Consider the following 17,238-nt stretch of genomic DNA (forward strand, 5'->3'; position numbering starts at 1 on the left):
GCATCTCTCCTGTGTGAAGTGTGTTTGTGGGTATCTTGGGATATTCCCAGAAACCACAGCTTGTGTGCGATGGTGGAGAATGTCCATCTGCCCGTGAGGCCTGTGGAAGGTGCACAGGGAGGTAGGGACCAGGCTGCGCCCAGTCTGGATGTAATTGGAAGCAGGTGGAAAACATGCTGAAATCTTCAGCTTTTATTTTGGGACTGAGATTTCTGTGGGCCTCCCTCATTAAAAGCATCAGTCTCTCCCTTCATGTGCTCACTTTCGTAGTTAGACCACGACTGGACTGAAATAGATTATTCCTTCTTGGGACGAGACTCTAGCGGGGAACATGGCATAAGCTGATCACAAGGTGCTGACCTGAGACAGTGTAGGAAACTAATATACCTGGCTGTATGCAACAGTGTTCTGATTTAACATTTCATCAGTGTAACTACAGCAATTAAAGTGCTGTGGATGACATGCAGGGACCCTACAGCTTTATCTGGCCAGTCACTTCACCCCTCTCCTGCTGCTTTCAGCACCATAGCTGTGGACAGCTCCCTATTGAGACCTCACATGTCTCATCATCCTGAATTCCAGGGAGACGCAGACCACATAGCAAAGTGGTGCAGGCAGATGGCTTACAAGACCGCATATGGCAAAAACACACTGTGCAGCCCTGTATCCCACAATTATCTTCAGAGGAAACTAACTCTTTTAACATGATTTGATGCTCACATCTAATGGTTTCCTGCCACACATTCTATGAACCAGCTACGTGGTATGACTGAAGTTTGGCAGACAACTGTTGCATATAAAAGTAGTCACAATAAATATTTTATTTACAAAAACACTGTAACATTATTTACAAGTAACAGTGAAAAAAGACTACGCAAAATATAAATCTCATGTCCTAAAAAATATTTGGATAATATATACAATAAGCAAATAAAGGCATACATTTTTTGTTTTATGATGAGGAATTGTAGGCAGCAGCTGGTTGAGAATGCAGGCACGGCTATACCTATTGGTATGCCTGAGCAGTATGATACAGTAGACAGATACAGTAGTAGACACAAAAGGAACAGAAGCATGTTGGTCAGCTACACACATAAAAATCTCATGTCAACCGGCGTGATCTCCGGCGTTTGATGAGCATTTGGAAAGCACGTTAAAAGCAGGTTGACACAATCTCATTGACTTTAATTGAGCAGTACACATGGGAGTTCAGAGGTTGCATTTTACTTTTTTGTGTTGCTCTGCATTTTCTTGTATGCATTGGTGTTGATTTACTAAAACTGGAGCGTGCAAAATCTGGTGCAGCTCTGCATAGAATCCAATCGGCTTCCATTTTTTGTTTTGTTTGTCAAAGCCTAATTGAACAAGCTGAAGTTAGAAGCTGATTGGCTATAATGCACAGTTGCACCAGATTTTGCACTCTCCAGTTTTAGTAAATTTTTTGTAGATCAACCCAAGTGTGTCCTATTAGGCTTGGTTCACACTGCCACAACTTGGGAGACCCCAAATCGCATGGTTAATCCCATGTTAATCAATGAGAACTGTCTTAATTAGCACTAGTGAACTCACTCTGACTTTAGAAAAGGTTCCTGTACTACTTCAAGGCGACTTCTCTTCTATACTTCTATCAAAGTAGTACTCAAGTAGCCTGGCAAAGTCTCCATGTTTAAATACATGTTAACACATGAACTCTGTTTGCGTGCATGCAGAACATCTAGAAAACATGATGTGCAATCAACAGGATTTTACGTTAACTTCTAGCAACCAATCACCAATCACTTTTATAATTAAATGTACACTAAGGGGCATATTTCTAAAGCAGTCTATCTGACATTCACCAAACATTCACTTAAAGCAGAGTTCCAGCCTGGGGAAAAAAATGTAAAGACAGCAGCTACAAATACTGGAGCTGCTGACTATTAATATAAGGACACTTACCTGCCCAGGGAGCCCACGATGTGGGCACCCCAAGCCTATCTGTCCATCAGCTTTGGATGCAGGTGCCAGCATTGCAAGTAACGGAAACTGGCAGTGAAGCCTTCAGGCTTCACAGTCAGTTTTCTACTGCGCAAGTGCGAGTTGTGCAGCACTTTCTGAATGGTCCCATTGTCTTCTGGGACACACATTGGTCCCATTGTCTTCTGGGACACACATTGGTCCCATCGTCTTCTGGGACACACATTGGTCCCATCGTCTTCTGAGACTCAGGTCCCAGAAGGCAGCTGGGGGAATGAGGAGGGCCGGATGCAACCATGGAAGTGACCTACCTCACTGCGGTGACATAGGATGAAAGTCCCGAAGAAAAAATACAAAAAAAGTTCTAAAAAAACAAAAAAGCAAATATCCAAAAAACGAGGGGGGTGGGGAGGGTGGTTAATTGTAAGAAAAAGACCTTCTCTTTTTGCCTGGAACTCCACTTTAAAGTGAATCTACCTGATCCATGTTATTTAAATGAGTTATCTGTTCAACACCAATAAGTGTTTGGTGAAAGTCACATTGACTGCTTTAGAAATACATATGCCTCTATTGATCCTTGCTAGTTTAGTATTGGTTTTTCACCACTTGCATTTGCAAAAGTGTCCTGGCATAGCAGTTACTTTAGGACCACTACTCCACAATCTGCAGTCTCCTGTGGGATCAATTACATTAAAAGCATATCTGTAAAAAATATATTAAAATGTTATTGTTGAATAGTGAAGAGAAAGTAAAATATATATTTAGCAGCTCACACCTTATATATAAATTAAAAGGGGATTTGTAGATTTAAAAATGTTTTTGTAATAAGGAAGGTTGGCACTTATGGACATCATATTTTACTATCTCTAAAGGCAGAGGTATAACTAAAAGCCACAAAGCCATGGGCCACCTAATATCCTGGACAAAAATCCTGTTTAACCCTGAAGATAATGCTATTTTGACATTTAGGTAAAAATGAAACGTTTAGTCTGCATAAGTCAACTAATAGGAGAAAGGAATAGGGCCAAGGTAAGCAGAAATTCTGCTTTATTACTTGCACAATGAAATATGAGTATATAGCTGGTAGCTGAGGCCTTGGATGAGGCCCCTGACCTCATGAGCAAAGGAGAAGCTGCTGTCTTTGCCCACCCTCTGTTACGTTCCATATAAAAGGTTAACAGTATACCAGACACATTTAGATTTAAGTGCTTACTAAAGACTGTATAGAGAGATCTGCAGTACAAAGCTTTATCAAATAATTACATGTTAAAGCATATTATCATTGAACTTTATAGTAAAAGCCTGTTTATGAATATACTTGTTTTAGGCCTTCTGTATTATGACCTAAGCAACAGTTTTAGTTGGGGTCTTGTTTCATAATTGTATTTAAAAAGTATATTTTGTAGCCTATAGAAAATGAAATCAAGATTTCAAGTCCTGAGTTCCTAATTATATATAAAAAAAGTGTATGACTTGAATGACTGTGCCAGTGTGATTTAGTGATATGTTGTAATATTAAGATGGGGCATTAAAGAGATAACACATGTTAAAGTGCTCTTTTGACAGATCTCCTCTAAATAAAAGCCAGCACATAGTAGTAGTACAGCTAGCAGAGCCTTGTGTAAGAGGCAATACAGAACTATAAGATATTTTATGGGATCTTTGTAATGTACTATACCTACTATAGATGAGTGGCCACACACAGACCAAAGTGTCAATCAATTTTCTTTCCAGGAGAAAACTATGATCAGCAGATTGAAGAGATCTTTCAATACATACACATACATACACGTTTGATGCATTCACTTAACCATCATATTTATCTTTATATTCCTACGATTGGATTTTCTGCCCAGACCATTAAAAATGATTTTGATGAAATTGATCTATTTTGCTCAAAATTTATCTTTGACGCAGTATGTGTTTTTTTGGTAATTCATAGATTTGATCAAATGGTCAGATTCTGCAAAAGAATCAGATTACTACGTGTATGGCCATCATCAGTTATTTAGACTCCTTTCAAGATTTATGCATGTGATATATAACAAGGTACAATAAATGTGGTAAGTCATAATCCATTGTTCCCTGGCTGACTTGCATTTTCTACAATTCTGCCTGGTATAGCATTTGTGGAATTAGTTGTAATAATCAAATGGTACTAGGTTTAATATACTTCTACAAGTATCTTTTGTTATTTGTTCCCAGCTGAATATGACAGAATCTGGTCATTAGTGATGGAGGGTAACTTGCTAGAAAAGCAGATCGCCTCAAGCATTAAAAAGAAAGCTAAAAGTTAGTGGTGCAATGGGAAATGCCACTTTTTCTGTGCTGTAGTTTTTCAGAAATGATGTCAATGTGAAACTGTTATATGGGAAACTTTGCTATAAAGCCTAACTCAATTTTGAAATATGGCTTACCAGGAATAAGGCTCCCCCCAAAAAAATGTGATCCTTAAAAAATCTTTGACCCTTTTCAGCTTAAAAGATGGGGTTTCTTTTACTGGTATCTGAGAGATAAACTAATTTCAATTTTTTTTTCTGAATTTAGCAAGCTTGTCCATAATAATTTAAAAAGGTCACTTCCTACTACATATGTATTACTGCAAAGAGAAAATTAGATCTTTGCCTTTAAAATTACAAAGCAAGTTGGATTATATGTACAATATAAATTGTGGCCTTTCAAGGAGATGGTATGCATTATCAATTTGCTTTAGAAATGCACTCACAAGGAGACGTGGCATGTGTATTAATATGGAGATCTCTGAAGTGATGATATTCTGTGACAAGTGTTAATTTCTCTTGCTTCAGAACTGTTCAGTTGGGCCCATAGAGGGGTCTATTTGGCCAGTTTGCCTCTGAATGACATTCAGATATTGAGAACACAACATCTTTGGTTATGTTCCCACTGCTTGTCCAGCTGGGAGAGTAAATAAAATGGCTTTTGTGATATCCAAAATCTAATATCATTCCCAGTAGGATGTTCTGCCCTTATGTCCTTCTTCTTGACAAATATTCATTCATGTTTTAAACTAGCAATTACTCCTACACAAACTGTGTTGATTCTTAGTAGGTTACTCTGTGAATGAAATCACTTTTTTTTTTGTCGTCCCACCACTATCCTGAGATGTGGGGAGGTCCAGGATCTCAGTCCTATGTATTTAGTTGAATTTGTTCTTCTAATGCCTAGGTCTTTTTCGGTGGAGTTCCGGCGGACTTTCTGAATAAACGGACTTGGACACACACAATCACACCAAAGTCTGACTGATTCGAACGTGATGATGTACGACCCCACTAGAATAAGGAAGTTCATAGCCAGTAGCCAATAGCTGCCCTAGTGTCGGTTTTTGTCCTTCGGATTAGCAGACACACAAACTTATTTCTTGGTCCGGCGGAGTTTCGGCAGGAAAATTTAAATCGTGTTCTATTTCTAAAGTCCGCTGGATTTTTGACAAGCAAAGGTTCGATGGAGCCCACACATGATCGAATTGTCTGACGGACTCGTTCCGTCGGACCTTTGCTGTCAAAAAGTTTGGTCGTGTGTACGCGGCATTAGACTTTCTTCTTTCTATCACTGGCCATGGTACTACTGATGCTGATATGTCTCCTCAACATTGGGCTCCACCACAACAATTATGCATGTACTTACGATATAAATACATCTAATCGCCTACTTTGCAACTCTGCAGTTCGGATATTGTCAAGAAAGTTCTATTTTGTTTTCAGGACAGAAATGTGAATACAATCCACATGGCTCTGGTTTAAATTCAGAACAGGGGCCGTCAGTGGTCTTATTCAGTTCCTGGACTGCTTGAGCTAAATTGCCTTTTAGATCAGGGAGTTTCGTGCTCCATACCCCCTGTAGATATGACAAAGGCTGGATTTACATTATAACATTTTCTTGTACAAGTTTCCTTTACCAAAACTGTATAATATGAGGTGAAACCTAAACACTTTCAATTTGTATACAATGAGACAGTCCTTTGCACTACATAGTTGAAGGTAAATCTAAAGGAAATTGAAGAAGAAAATTGTAATGTATGGCCAGCTTTTGTCTAACGATACTGATGCTCATTTTGGCGAACATTTTCTATGATATCATCATCAACTTCTACCTATTGCATTACTTGAGGTACCATGGTTTGGCATTAATAACTGCTATGTTTAGGTACTTAAGGTTAAAGCAGATAAATCAGTGCAACATTATCAGTGCTAGATGAGCTAGAATGTTATAGATACAGTAACTAAGTGTATTATACAGTCCTGTGTTAAATTTGTTAAATACAGTATGAAAAATGGTTGTTCTCAGTGTAAAAAATTAAGTTTGAGTGTTGAATAGCAGTCCATTGTGTCCCTGATTTGGTAGCATTTTGAGTGTCAATGTGCCAGTACTGTGTCCTGACTGGCAGATACACTTTTACTACACTAGACTTTGATGAGGGAAATCAAGCCGTCCATTTACTGCAAAGTGCATAAGTACAACTGTCACAAGCATTCGTGAACCATTTGTGTAGTAGTGCAGTTCAAGCAGGTGACATGACAACACCAGTGAAAGGTGCAATGACAACGTTCAGTGACTTTTTCAGCTCGGCTTCTGTAACCACGCCCACAACAAAGAAGTTCACAGCCATCCAGACCTAAGGAGGTGCTGTTACATATTCGTCCTGTTGTACCTGGAGTTCCAGTCTTTTCACTGGCACTGCAAAAATTTGGGGACTTCTCAAAATATACAAGATCTCTAACAGAAGGCATTGCGTGAGTGGGGTTCTCTGGTTCAAGATGTGGTACATCACTACGAGAACCACCACGGTTACTGCCGTTGTTACTGTACGTAACTTTAGAAGCACCATCAAAGCGGTCTTTTAGTGCATCACCAACTGCTCGGAAGGGGGGGAGCCGCATCCAACAGGTTCGTAGGGAGCAGGATCCTGACATTCCATGACACTTGCATTCCTGCCGCATCTCTGACAGTACTGTCTGGAAAAAAATAACAGGAATTCACACACTGATTTTGTAAATAATTGATTGTATCACAAATTACAAGAACATGGAATGGGTTTTTATTGTGGCTATATATAATCAAATGATATACTGTGTATATGTTGCAACCAGATCTCTGTCTTATAGCAAACAAGCCGGCATATATTGTAGGTGGTAATGTTTAATGGTAAAACCTTACCAGTGCCATTTGATAATCACTTTAAATTTTATAAAGAGGAATAAAGAAAAAGTGGAAGTGCTGAGTGGAACTCCAAAAAATCTTTTGATTTGAGTTTTGGATAGAGAGCATTTTTTTCTTTTTTCTTTGCTGTCACAATCCCTTTCAGGGAGAGTTTCCTTCATTCTCTATCCCGGTGACCCCTGGAACTGGAACAGGAAGTGATGGTATATCTCCAAAATGGTGACACTGGCAATAATAAGGACTTGACAGAAGTTCTAACCTTTACCCACTCTACTAAATAAAAGTATGTCTGTTGGAGAGTGTTGCTTTATTTCTCTCTCTGTGACTAGCACAGTAACTATGTAACTATGACACAAAGTGAGGGAAATCCTCTTTTTGTGGGACAGAGACAGCAAAAAAAAGGCAAAAGCAGCTTTTTAAACAGGAACTTTAACCTCCCAATTAGCATTAACTATTTTTAGTTCTTATGCTGCTAGCCTTAGTAAATAGATATTAAAGCGGAGGTCCACCCTAAAATGGACCTTCCGCTCATCGGAATCCTCCCCCCCTCCGGCGCCACAATTGGCACCTTTCAGGGGGGAGGGGGTGCAGTTACCTGGATAATCCAGGTAACTGCACCCACTGCCGGGATAGCTCTCTGCGGAAAGGGGCGTAGATTACGCCCCTTTCCGCAAGTGCCCGCCCCCTTCCGCAAATGTCCCACTGCCTGCTGGGAAACACACAGATCCCAGAGGCAGCGGGGACCGTCCTTATTGCGCAGGGCGACTCGCGCATGCGCAGTAGGGAACCGGGAAATGAAGCCGAAAGGCTCCATTTCCTGATTCCCATACCCAAGATGGCGGCGACAGCACCCGAGTGACGATCTAGAGATCGGCTTCGGGTGCCGACATTGCGGGCGCGCTGGACAGGTAAGTGTCACTATTTTAAAAGTCAGCAGCTGCAGTATTTGTAGCTGCTGGCTTTTAAAAAAAAAAAAACGCGGAGTCCCGGCGGACTCCCGCTTTAAAGTATATTATATTTACTTGCTTTAATTTTTTTACATTGCTTCCTGGTTTCTGGCCTTGGCCAAAATGGTGTCATACATCACAGGAGTCTTCATGGGCATTTTTTTTTATTTTTTATAATCTGGTGGAGGGATAGAAGGGGCTTTCTGCGCTAAGCACACCCTGCTGCTTAGGGCCAGATGGATTCCAGAAAGTAAATAACACATGAATCATCTGCCCTCACTAAAGATGGCTGTGCATAGAAATGCTAGAATGGTGTATTTCAAAGTAATTTCTCAACAAAATAAAGCATGGGGACATTTTGGTTTTTGGTTTGTTGTGCTCAAATACATTTACAGTAAGTTCTGCTTTAAAGCGGAAGTAAACCCTCCTTATTGTTTTCAGCTAAGGAAGCTACCATCTTGGCCTCAGTTTAATCTTCAACTGCCATGATGCTGCACATGTGATTAGTTACGACACCAGCCATTGGATGGTTTGACAGTTACATTGAGAGCACAACCAATGGGACAGTTAACGTTTATGGCATGCCAGGAATGTAACTGTTTTTTAAACTATTAACTTGATGGGTTTACTTCCGCTTTAAGCTGACATAGTAGTGAAACAATCATTGAGTAAATTAGCCTTACCTAAGGATTTTGCCAGCCTTATTTCATCACAAACAATAGTGAGCATCAAAAAAATAAAATACTGCTGACTGACTAAACTTTCAAGAGCAACTGACTGTGGATGTCTACTGCCACTCTTCTTCTAATGGTGAGACATCCATCTAATATTTATCATCCCATTATGAATACCACCAAACTCCTTTCCCCAGCTTTTATAGTTTTACATCTGAGTAAAGCCAGGTCTCGGGGATATGCACTCACATTTTGACCTTCCTGTCACTTGGGTTACGTTTATTCAACCCTACGAAGGGGAGACCCTCACCATGCCAACATCCAAAATGTATATAAGAAAGGATTGAGAAACTCAAAAAATAGGTGGACTTTGTGGGCACACATAAGAGGAGAGCTTATTAAAAAATATAATTTTATTACAACATAATTTAAAAAAACATGAAAAACATACAATCAACACTCCATATGGACACATGTTACCTGTTACCCCATAATACAGTTATGAAGGTTGGATCTAGGTATAAAAGTATCTTATATCGTATCTGGTAGGAGAACGTGATCCAATAACACCTTCGCACTTGCTCGTCGACGCGTTTCATTAGATATTCGCTTCCTCAGGACAAATACTGGGTAGGTGCTGGTGAGTCTGTGTCCAAGGATATGGGAGACTTCACAAAACTGGACAGACATCCAAAAAGCTATAATTTCGGGTGTAACAAAACTATGCCAATGCATAAAAGGTTGTTTGTAATGAACCCAGTAAATAAAGTGCAAGAAGGCTGTAAACCACTATGGAACCAGGTTCATATGTAACTACTATATAGTAGTGACTAGACCAACTGCATAGCAAAAGCAGGGTCCAAGCCTGTGGTAGCGATATACTTCAGTACATTATGGCATAACCCGTCAACTAGGAGAAATATCAAAGACGTACAGGCCTGATCCTGAAATGCTATGACTAGATACCAAAAAGAGCGTTCTCCAAGCTGAGAGGAATAGGGTAGCATTTATAGTATCTCGATATGGCAGATATCCTTATTAGGGAGGCCTATTGTTGAGGCCCCGACAAAGGATACTGAATGGGTGATATATGGTCCATATGACCCGCTCATATATGTGTAGATGTAGGGTTACACATGGAGAGGACATCTACACATATTGGAGTGGGTCATATGGACCCTCTATAACCTATTCGGTATCCTTTGTCACGACCTCGACAATAGGCCTCCCTAATAGGGATATCTGCCATGCTGAGATACATTTATACCTAGATCCAACCTTCATAACTGCATTATTGGGTGACTGGTAACCTGTATCCATATGGGGTCATATGGCAAATCCACATTGCCAGATCGTGGAGCTATGGAGGGATTAGCAAGAGGAGGGGGAGAAACAAGGCTCATTAACAGCCATATTTGTTGGCATAGCTCCTGATCCAAAGAAACACCAAGCTCCCAGTAACCTTATACACTAACATCAATGGGCCTCAAAGCACACCTAAGCTATTTTCAAAAATGTGCTGCACTGCAGCACACAGATATGAACGGCAACTATCTATGACACTGAATCCACAATAATGATAGCATAATGCTAAGGTATTGCTGAGGTCAAGAGTTAGATCGGCCGAGAAATACAGAAAATGATTGTGATAATTCTTGGAAAGGAGAAAAGTTCTGAAGGAGAGGGAGCACAGGGCTGGTCCATAGACCTCTGCAGTGCGGGCCTATTTTAACATATCTGCTGTCAACAGCACCGTTGTGGTCTGAAGTCTCTGCCTGCAACATATCAGCCATGATAAATGTACCAGCCATTTGGATACCACATGCATAAGGAAACACATCACTCCATATCACATAGCTTGGAGGAAGCAGCACCTACTTGAGACAAAAGGCCTGCGCCCCTCACTTTCCTCATCTTCCTTCCTACCTACAGCAGCATCTTTCTCAAGGCAGGTGTCTTTTACGCAGCTGCTGGAGCAGAAGAAGTATTTCCCAAAGTCACCTTCGTGCCCACCATCCTAATGCCAGCTGGGCAAAACTGCTGAATTTGCAGCAGCTCCCATTCCAGATCATGAAATCAGCCCCCTTCTAAGAAGTGTGTTACTGGCAGGATCACCAGGTCATAATACAGGAAATAGCTGAAGAAAAAAATGAAATGTGGCCACTACATCTATGGACTAGAAAGTCGCTATATATAAAACACTTTTTGTTCTTGGGTATAGATACACTTTAAAGAAAACATCCAATATTCTTATGATACGCCTTGGGTATAAAAGGATTGTGTACTCTGACCAAGACTTTAATAACACTGGGCTGCTACAGTTGGCATGTTGCAAATGAATAAAGAGACAGCTAATTTGAGTCAGCAATGGCACAGAGCCTCCCTATGATAGCTCCTGTACAAATTATATATCGGGTTCTTATGATGTGAAACTATGCCCCTTCTAATGAAAATCCACCCCTTCGCACTGCACGTCAGGCTGGAGGAAAAAAAAACAGCTTTAATAGATGCATGTAGGCAAAGTATATGTTGCTCCCACATGGGGACGACCATGTAGTACAGCAGCCTTTCTCAACCTTTTTAACATGAACTCTTAAATTGACTTTCTGGGCCCAGGGATCCCCTGATAATAATTACAATGTCTACAGCTCATGGTACAATAGTGTAGTGGTCACTGAAGAGAATGTTCTTTATATTTGTGATCACTGGGAAAAATTCCTCTCTTACAGATTACTAAATAGATCATTGCTGCCAGTGGTTAATCTGAGAGGCTCATTGCTCAAGGAACTCTTGTTGAGGCTGTGTAGAGCGTTACTTTTAGATGAGGAACTGTTGACATAACTTCTGTTATTACCTTCTTTCCTTACAATGGGAGAGCAGCTAATATTCAGCTTAGAGCTTACCAAAACACCTACTTTGTGTCTGCGCCCAATCCTCTATCACACATTGCTAAGTAAAATCGAATATTATAAAGGTAAGAACAAGAAAATATTTCTTTGTATTATGGGAGATGACCTTTTACTTGTTTGGATCTACTTAAAACATCCTGTGGAGCTTAAATGTACATGTACAGAGGATAAAATATAAATGATTACATGTGGTCCATATGTTGGTGAAGACACTATAAAAGTTTGATTTCTTCACTAAAGAAAAAGAAAAATAATAAGGAATCTGTTCATAATAGTATGTTTTTTACTTACCATTCTGCCCGCCTGATTGTTATGTAAGTTCACCAGATATTTTAGGTCTCTCCCTCTTTCACTGGAGTCAACAAACTCTTTCCCGATGAATCTTCCAAATTCAATATTGTCACTGCAACCTCCCCAATGCCAGTCTGGCCCCCCTGGACCCCGACGCCGGTAATCACATGAGCAGGACTCAATCGAGCCCTCAGAACAGGAACGAGCCACGGAATGAGTCACACCAGCACTGGTTATAGCAAACACAAAGGCCGTCTCCCTGCAGCCTGTGAAAGAGGAAGAGCTTTGTTACATTTACACAAAGTGCTAACATAGTTAAAGCAAATAATTTCCAACGCAGTTGCCATTGGTTACTGCAGGATACATTGCTGAACAGTTTCCCATAATTCTTACCTCGGTTAATAATCTTTCCAAACACCTGGTTTCCAGGCCCGGTAGGGCAGTTCCAACGTCGATTTCGAAACTGCCACTTACACTCTCGGATAGCACTCAGAAGGCCACGGGTGATGCTTTGGAGAATGCCTGGATTTTGACGGATAAGGCGCCTCTGTCTTCGACTTAGTAGCTGAAGACTTGGATCTAGCACCAGAGGAACTGGGCCCATGTCTGACCCAGGAAGTACATTTCCAGAGGAGGCCACATTTACTATACCCCTGTCAAAGGACAACAAAATCAGGGTTAGCCATTTGTTCCATCAACATTTAATAGTCAGACAGCATTGAAATAGCTTTAATACCCTGTAAAATATATCTTTATGTTTGGTGTGTGGTAAGGGCCCTATAGTGACACTACACCTGTAAAAAATGACATTATGAAAATAGTAATGTTAATGATGTATTACTTATTGAAAGTTGTACCGAGGAAGCATTTAGGCTGCCATTTCTGATCTGTCCTTTTGAGAATACTGATCCCTTGGCTGCCAAGGAGGTCATTGATGGCAGCTTCGATATTCCTCTCAGTACAGTTTTCCTTAATGAATTTGAATGGTCAGCTATAGCAGAATACATGAAAACCTAAGGAATTTATTTTATTTCTAGGTTTAAACTAGTTTATTCCAAGGCATATTGTATCGTACAATAAAAATATCATTAGAAGTCACTTCAGAGTTTTATGAGCTGCTGATTTAGACCTTTATATGGCCTTGGAACTGCAGTGTGACTTCTATATAGTATAGCAAACATTCCAATACATACATTATTAGCAGTAAGAATATATACCACTGAATTACAGTACATGTATACTGTATAGGGACATTTCTAAATTTTTAGTGTAATAAGTGCTATAGATAATTATCACAGTTATAGTTGGACAATCATACTCTGTAATCACTAAGCTATTAAATATATCACCTCTGCTGTGTTTATTCTATGGAAACCACAAGCCTTCTCCTATGTGCGCATGGATGTGTAAGTTGGAGTGTTATGTTACCATGGTTGTGGTTAGATATATATCACTTGATGGGGCTTGTAAGGGAAGTGGCGATCATGGTTTCATATAATTAACCATATGACTATTTTGAAGCAGATCATGTGAAACCAGTTTAAATCTAAAAATGTGAAAGCTGACAAAAATGTACTTTACTGGCTGATGCAGTAAGGAATAAAATATGATGGAAATACATTAAATATGTTTCTATACTTTAATACTTCACTAACTCTTTAATCTAAGTGTCAGTCTTTAATAAAGAGCAATACATGTCATAAAGGTTTGGCAGGACCAGCTTTGTTTTAATGTAAAATAAAAATATCATGGTGGACATGCTGTCATGATAAATATATAATGTATGATGGTTTCTTTAATAAAATAGTAAACACAAAGTCCATATAAGTATTGTGTAATCAGCCTGTACATTTTACATTTGTTATACTGTCATACTGTACATAGGCCATACACAGCTTAGATATATAAATGATACAAGAGATGTAACTGAGAGAATTTGCTTTGTTTATCTATAATGCAATCGTCAAATGAGAATATATTTTAATGGATGTTTAAATACCATTTATCATTTAGAGAGATTTCCCAGACTTTATATCCTTATGTATGCTGTAATTGAATTGCTGCAAAGTACACCCACAAGATACCCATATTTGATGATGGTGAAGAGCACTGTAGTTGTAGTATTACAGCTCAGACAGAGTAACTGCATATTGGAAGTGTCTCCTGTAATGGTAACATAATGTAATATTGCTCCTCAGGTATGTTGACAATGGATAATATAGCACAGAGGTACTCTGGCTTTATCTAATTTTGTCTCAAGTATTATAATAATGTTTTTTTGGAGCTTCAAGTGTTGCTCAGAAAAATCCTGTTGAATGAATATTATGTTTAGGAATTTTTCAAACCCAAAAAGTAATTGGATGTCCCAATTAAAGTTTCAGCCCAAAGTTTAGGGACCTAGGCTAAAGCGTTCACTGTTAATTTAAATAGGCAGACACAAGAATCAATGAAAGGAGATGCACAGTCATGTTAAGTGTATTCAAGCTGCACTGTCATAATGAATGCAGGTTAAATGCAGTGTTAGTTGAGACATATGAATGTACGCAAAGGGACACTGTATTACTGAATGTAGATGAGATGCACTCATTGTAGATAATGTTGACATCAATTTATTGAAAGAAGAGGTTCAATGCACTTGGTAATAAATGTAGATAAGTATCCCATACTAAGCAGGATCAACAATTCTGGAAAACGTTAAAAATAAAAGGTAATATTTATTAGATCCGTTTACACCAATTTGGTGAACTAGGAGCCAAATAGCATTAGGTTTATTCAGGAAACAAGTGCAAAGAGCAAAAGCGATGTATACAGTGCAGTAGACCGTGGCAACCAGTCAGGTTTTAGATCACTAACGTCAGCTCACTGAAAGAGGAAATCTGATTGGTTGATAAGCTTTACTGAACTTCAAAAAATTTCTCTGTAACTTATATGCCTATAGTGTTTTAACAGTGTTTACTGTATGTAATTTAGTAAATTTAGGTGTATAGTAAATGTAGATTAAGCGTAGAATAGATGTAATACTAATAACAATACAGAATGTGGTTAATATGGTGCAGTTTTGTAAGATACAGTAGCAAAACTTTTATAAGCTGGGCATATTTATTGTACGTAACTTGTACGTAACTAGAGAAAACACACAAAACTGAAATAATGTGAACTGATATATGGAATGGTGTTTTCTGCCCTGTTATGAATGCAGCTGAAATTTGATGGTACGCTGAAATTGATACGAAATGATGTGTTGTTACAAATGATAGGCAAGACCAAGAACCATTATTCTGTTAAAAGGATAAGTGAATTGTACAGTATTTGACAGCAAAGCAGATTAAGCACAATTAGGCTGAAATATATTGAAAATGGAGCAACAAAAAATGGCACCTGGTGAAACTTCTCAGATGTTTGTAAACTTCTAACTAACATTAAAAAAATGAAGATATTAAATAATGGACAAGCTTAATTATCCATAAGTACATGTAAGGTCTGTTACGTAGAGCATTTTAAACATTTAAAATAGTTACTTGCAATTACTTTTTTCATAGGTAATTAATAGATATCATAAATAAATTAATGATGAAGTTATTTATTTTCGGAGAGCATACAATTTTATTTTTGCCTATCTTCATGCTTATAGAATGTTGTCTTTTCCAGTTGTGGCATGTAAAACGCAAATCCTAAACATATACAGTTTTGTGTACAATTGCTATACTGAACATTCAGACATGCTTACACTACAGGTGCTACTATACTATCACTATAAAATGAAACAAATTACAATTGACAGCATTGCCAGATAGACAGGTATAACTCACCACCACTTGCCACTGTTATTCACAGCCATCGTATTGGAAAACGAGGAGAAAGCCAGAACCCACAGAGTCTTAAGGCTGACCAGGAAGGTAAGGATCCTCATGTCTTCAGGGAAGGTGCGAGGTGCCTGGCGTAGGATGGATGCAAATCACTGGTGTTGGCCACTACTCATGTCACATCCACCTGTGAATGGCTGTCAGTGTGCACTAAATGCAGACAGCTGAGGGTCAGCAGACACTTGAAATATTTATCTCTCAATTGCCAAAGAAACACTGCTGTTGTTGCTACTGCTTAACTCCTGGATTGTTAGGGATGAGTCCTCCTGGATGCAGCGATACACAATAAGATGTAGTGGAAGTTGGAGACAAGATCCCAAGCAGCACTGAATAAGTAGACCTCAGCTTATACTAACAATGAGGACCTGGGGACATATTCTGCCCCTACTGAGTGGGTGACACAGCGGTCAGGAGCTGTCTTTCCATCAGAGAAGGCCAAAGAGAAAGAAGGTGGAGAGAGAGATTAATACCCTTAATGGCCATAGAGACCAGCTCAGTCATTGTACAATTCCTCCCCAATCCTTCTCTGCATGACAGCCACTAAATCCAACGCAGAGGGGGCAATCCTCCCACCCCCACATCTTCAGATTTTTACTTCTGCAACTATGTTGAAAAAAAAAATCAGAGCCAGAGGGAGCTTTTTGTGTTCTTCCAATAACTCAACAATAAGGTCTAATGTATGTTCTCATATGGATTGGCAAAGTGTAATAGTTTCTAAACCCCTCAGAGCCTGGCCACGGGATGCGGAGAGCAGAGCAGGGTCTAGGGTGCCTCCTGTGTGGATGTTTATTGACAGACACCAGGTTCTGTCCAGTGTGTGCAGTGAGCAGGTCTTATTATTTGTCCAGATCCCACACAGTCTTTTCTCGCCTCTCCCCTTCCTGGAATATCCTATCACACTGACATTAGAGGCTGCTGTACCATGAGGCTACTCTGGGAGCTCAGCATCTCTGAGGTTTTCTCTAGTGGCTTTTTCCCTTCGGATTTTTTTTTTTAACTTTCACTTTTTTGGCAGCTGCTCCGCAAACGTCATTCTGGTTTATGCTGCTGTTACCAATGTGCTGTGTCCGCTTTTTACCCAGACTGTTACTTTGCCATCTTGTGCATGGACTTCATGTAATTCTAAATTCCACTTACCACCATTAAATGCGTTCATATATTACACATGTATTTTTAGACTTTCTTGTGAAGTTCAGGTGGAAAATAACTTAAGATCAGGGAAAGCTACGTATTAACAGAATAAAAATGATGTTTTTCTGTTTGCTTAACCCACTTTTCAAAATAACTCACTAAAGGCTCAATTCACTAGGTTCTAACTCATTTTCTATTTGCTATAACTGGCCTTATTTTTAGCCATGTGACAGTTATTTGCAGCTCTCATTAGCCATCATTGCTGAAAATAATAATTGTTATGGCAAAT

The 17,238-nt window shown here is 39.3% G+C and overlaps 1 protein-coding gene across 1 annotated transcript; it reads right to left on the minus strand.

Moving 5' to 3' along the window:
* Positions 1-4,104: 4,104 nt before the first annotated feature.
* On the minus strand, positions 4,105-16,579 carry WNT1 (Wnt family member 1). Its single transcript, XM_077483329.1, has 4 exons — positions 15,765-16,579; positions 12,349-12,608; positions 11,956-12,221; positions 4,105-6,929 (listed from the first exon to the last, which is right to left on the minus strand). The coding sequence occupies exons 1-4, from the start codon at positions 15,863-15,865 to the stop codon at positions 6,438-6,440; spliced, it is 1,119 nt and encodes a 372-aa protein (XP_077339455.1). The 5' UTR covers positions 15,866-16,579; the 3' UTR covers positions 4,105-6,437.
* Positions 16,580-17,238: the final 659 nt, after the last annotated feature.

The sequence above is a fragment of the Lithobates pipiens genome, unplaced genomic scaffold (genome assembly GCF_037356315.1).
Source record: "Lithobates pipiens isolate NorthernLeopardFrog02 unplaced genomic scaffold, aLitPip1_a1.2 Scaffold_16, whole genome shotgun sequence".
NCBI lineage: Eukaryota > Metazoa > Chordata > Amphibia > Anura > Ranidae > Lithobates > Lithobates pipiens.

Excerpts from the sequence above, each read along its gene's own strand:
- WNT1 (XM_077483329.1), bottom strand. The coding sequence starts at position 15,865 with ATGAGGATCCTTACCTTCCTGGTCAGCCTTAAGACTCTGTGGGTTCTG. Across the intron at positions 12,222-12,348 it reads TGGAAAGATTATTAACCGAG|GCTGCAGGGAGACGGCCTTT; the intron begins GTAAGAATTATG and ends CCTCTTTCACAG. Across the intron at positions 6,930-11,955 it reads ACAATCAGGCGGGCAGAATG|ACAGTACTGTCAGAGATGCG; the intron begins GTAAGTAAAAAA and ends ATTTTTTTCCAG.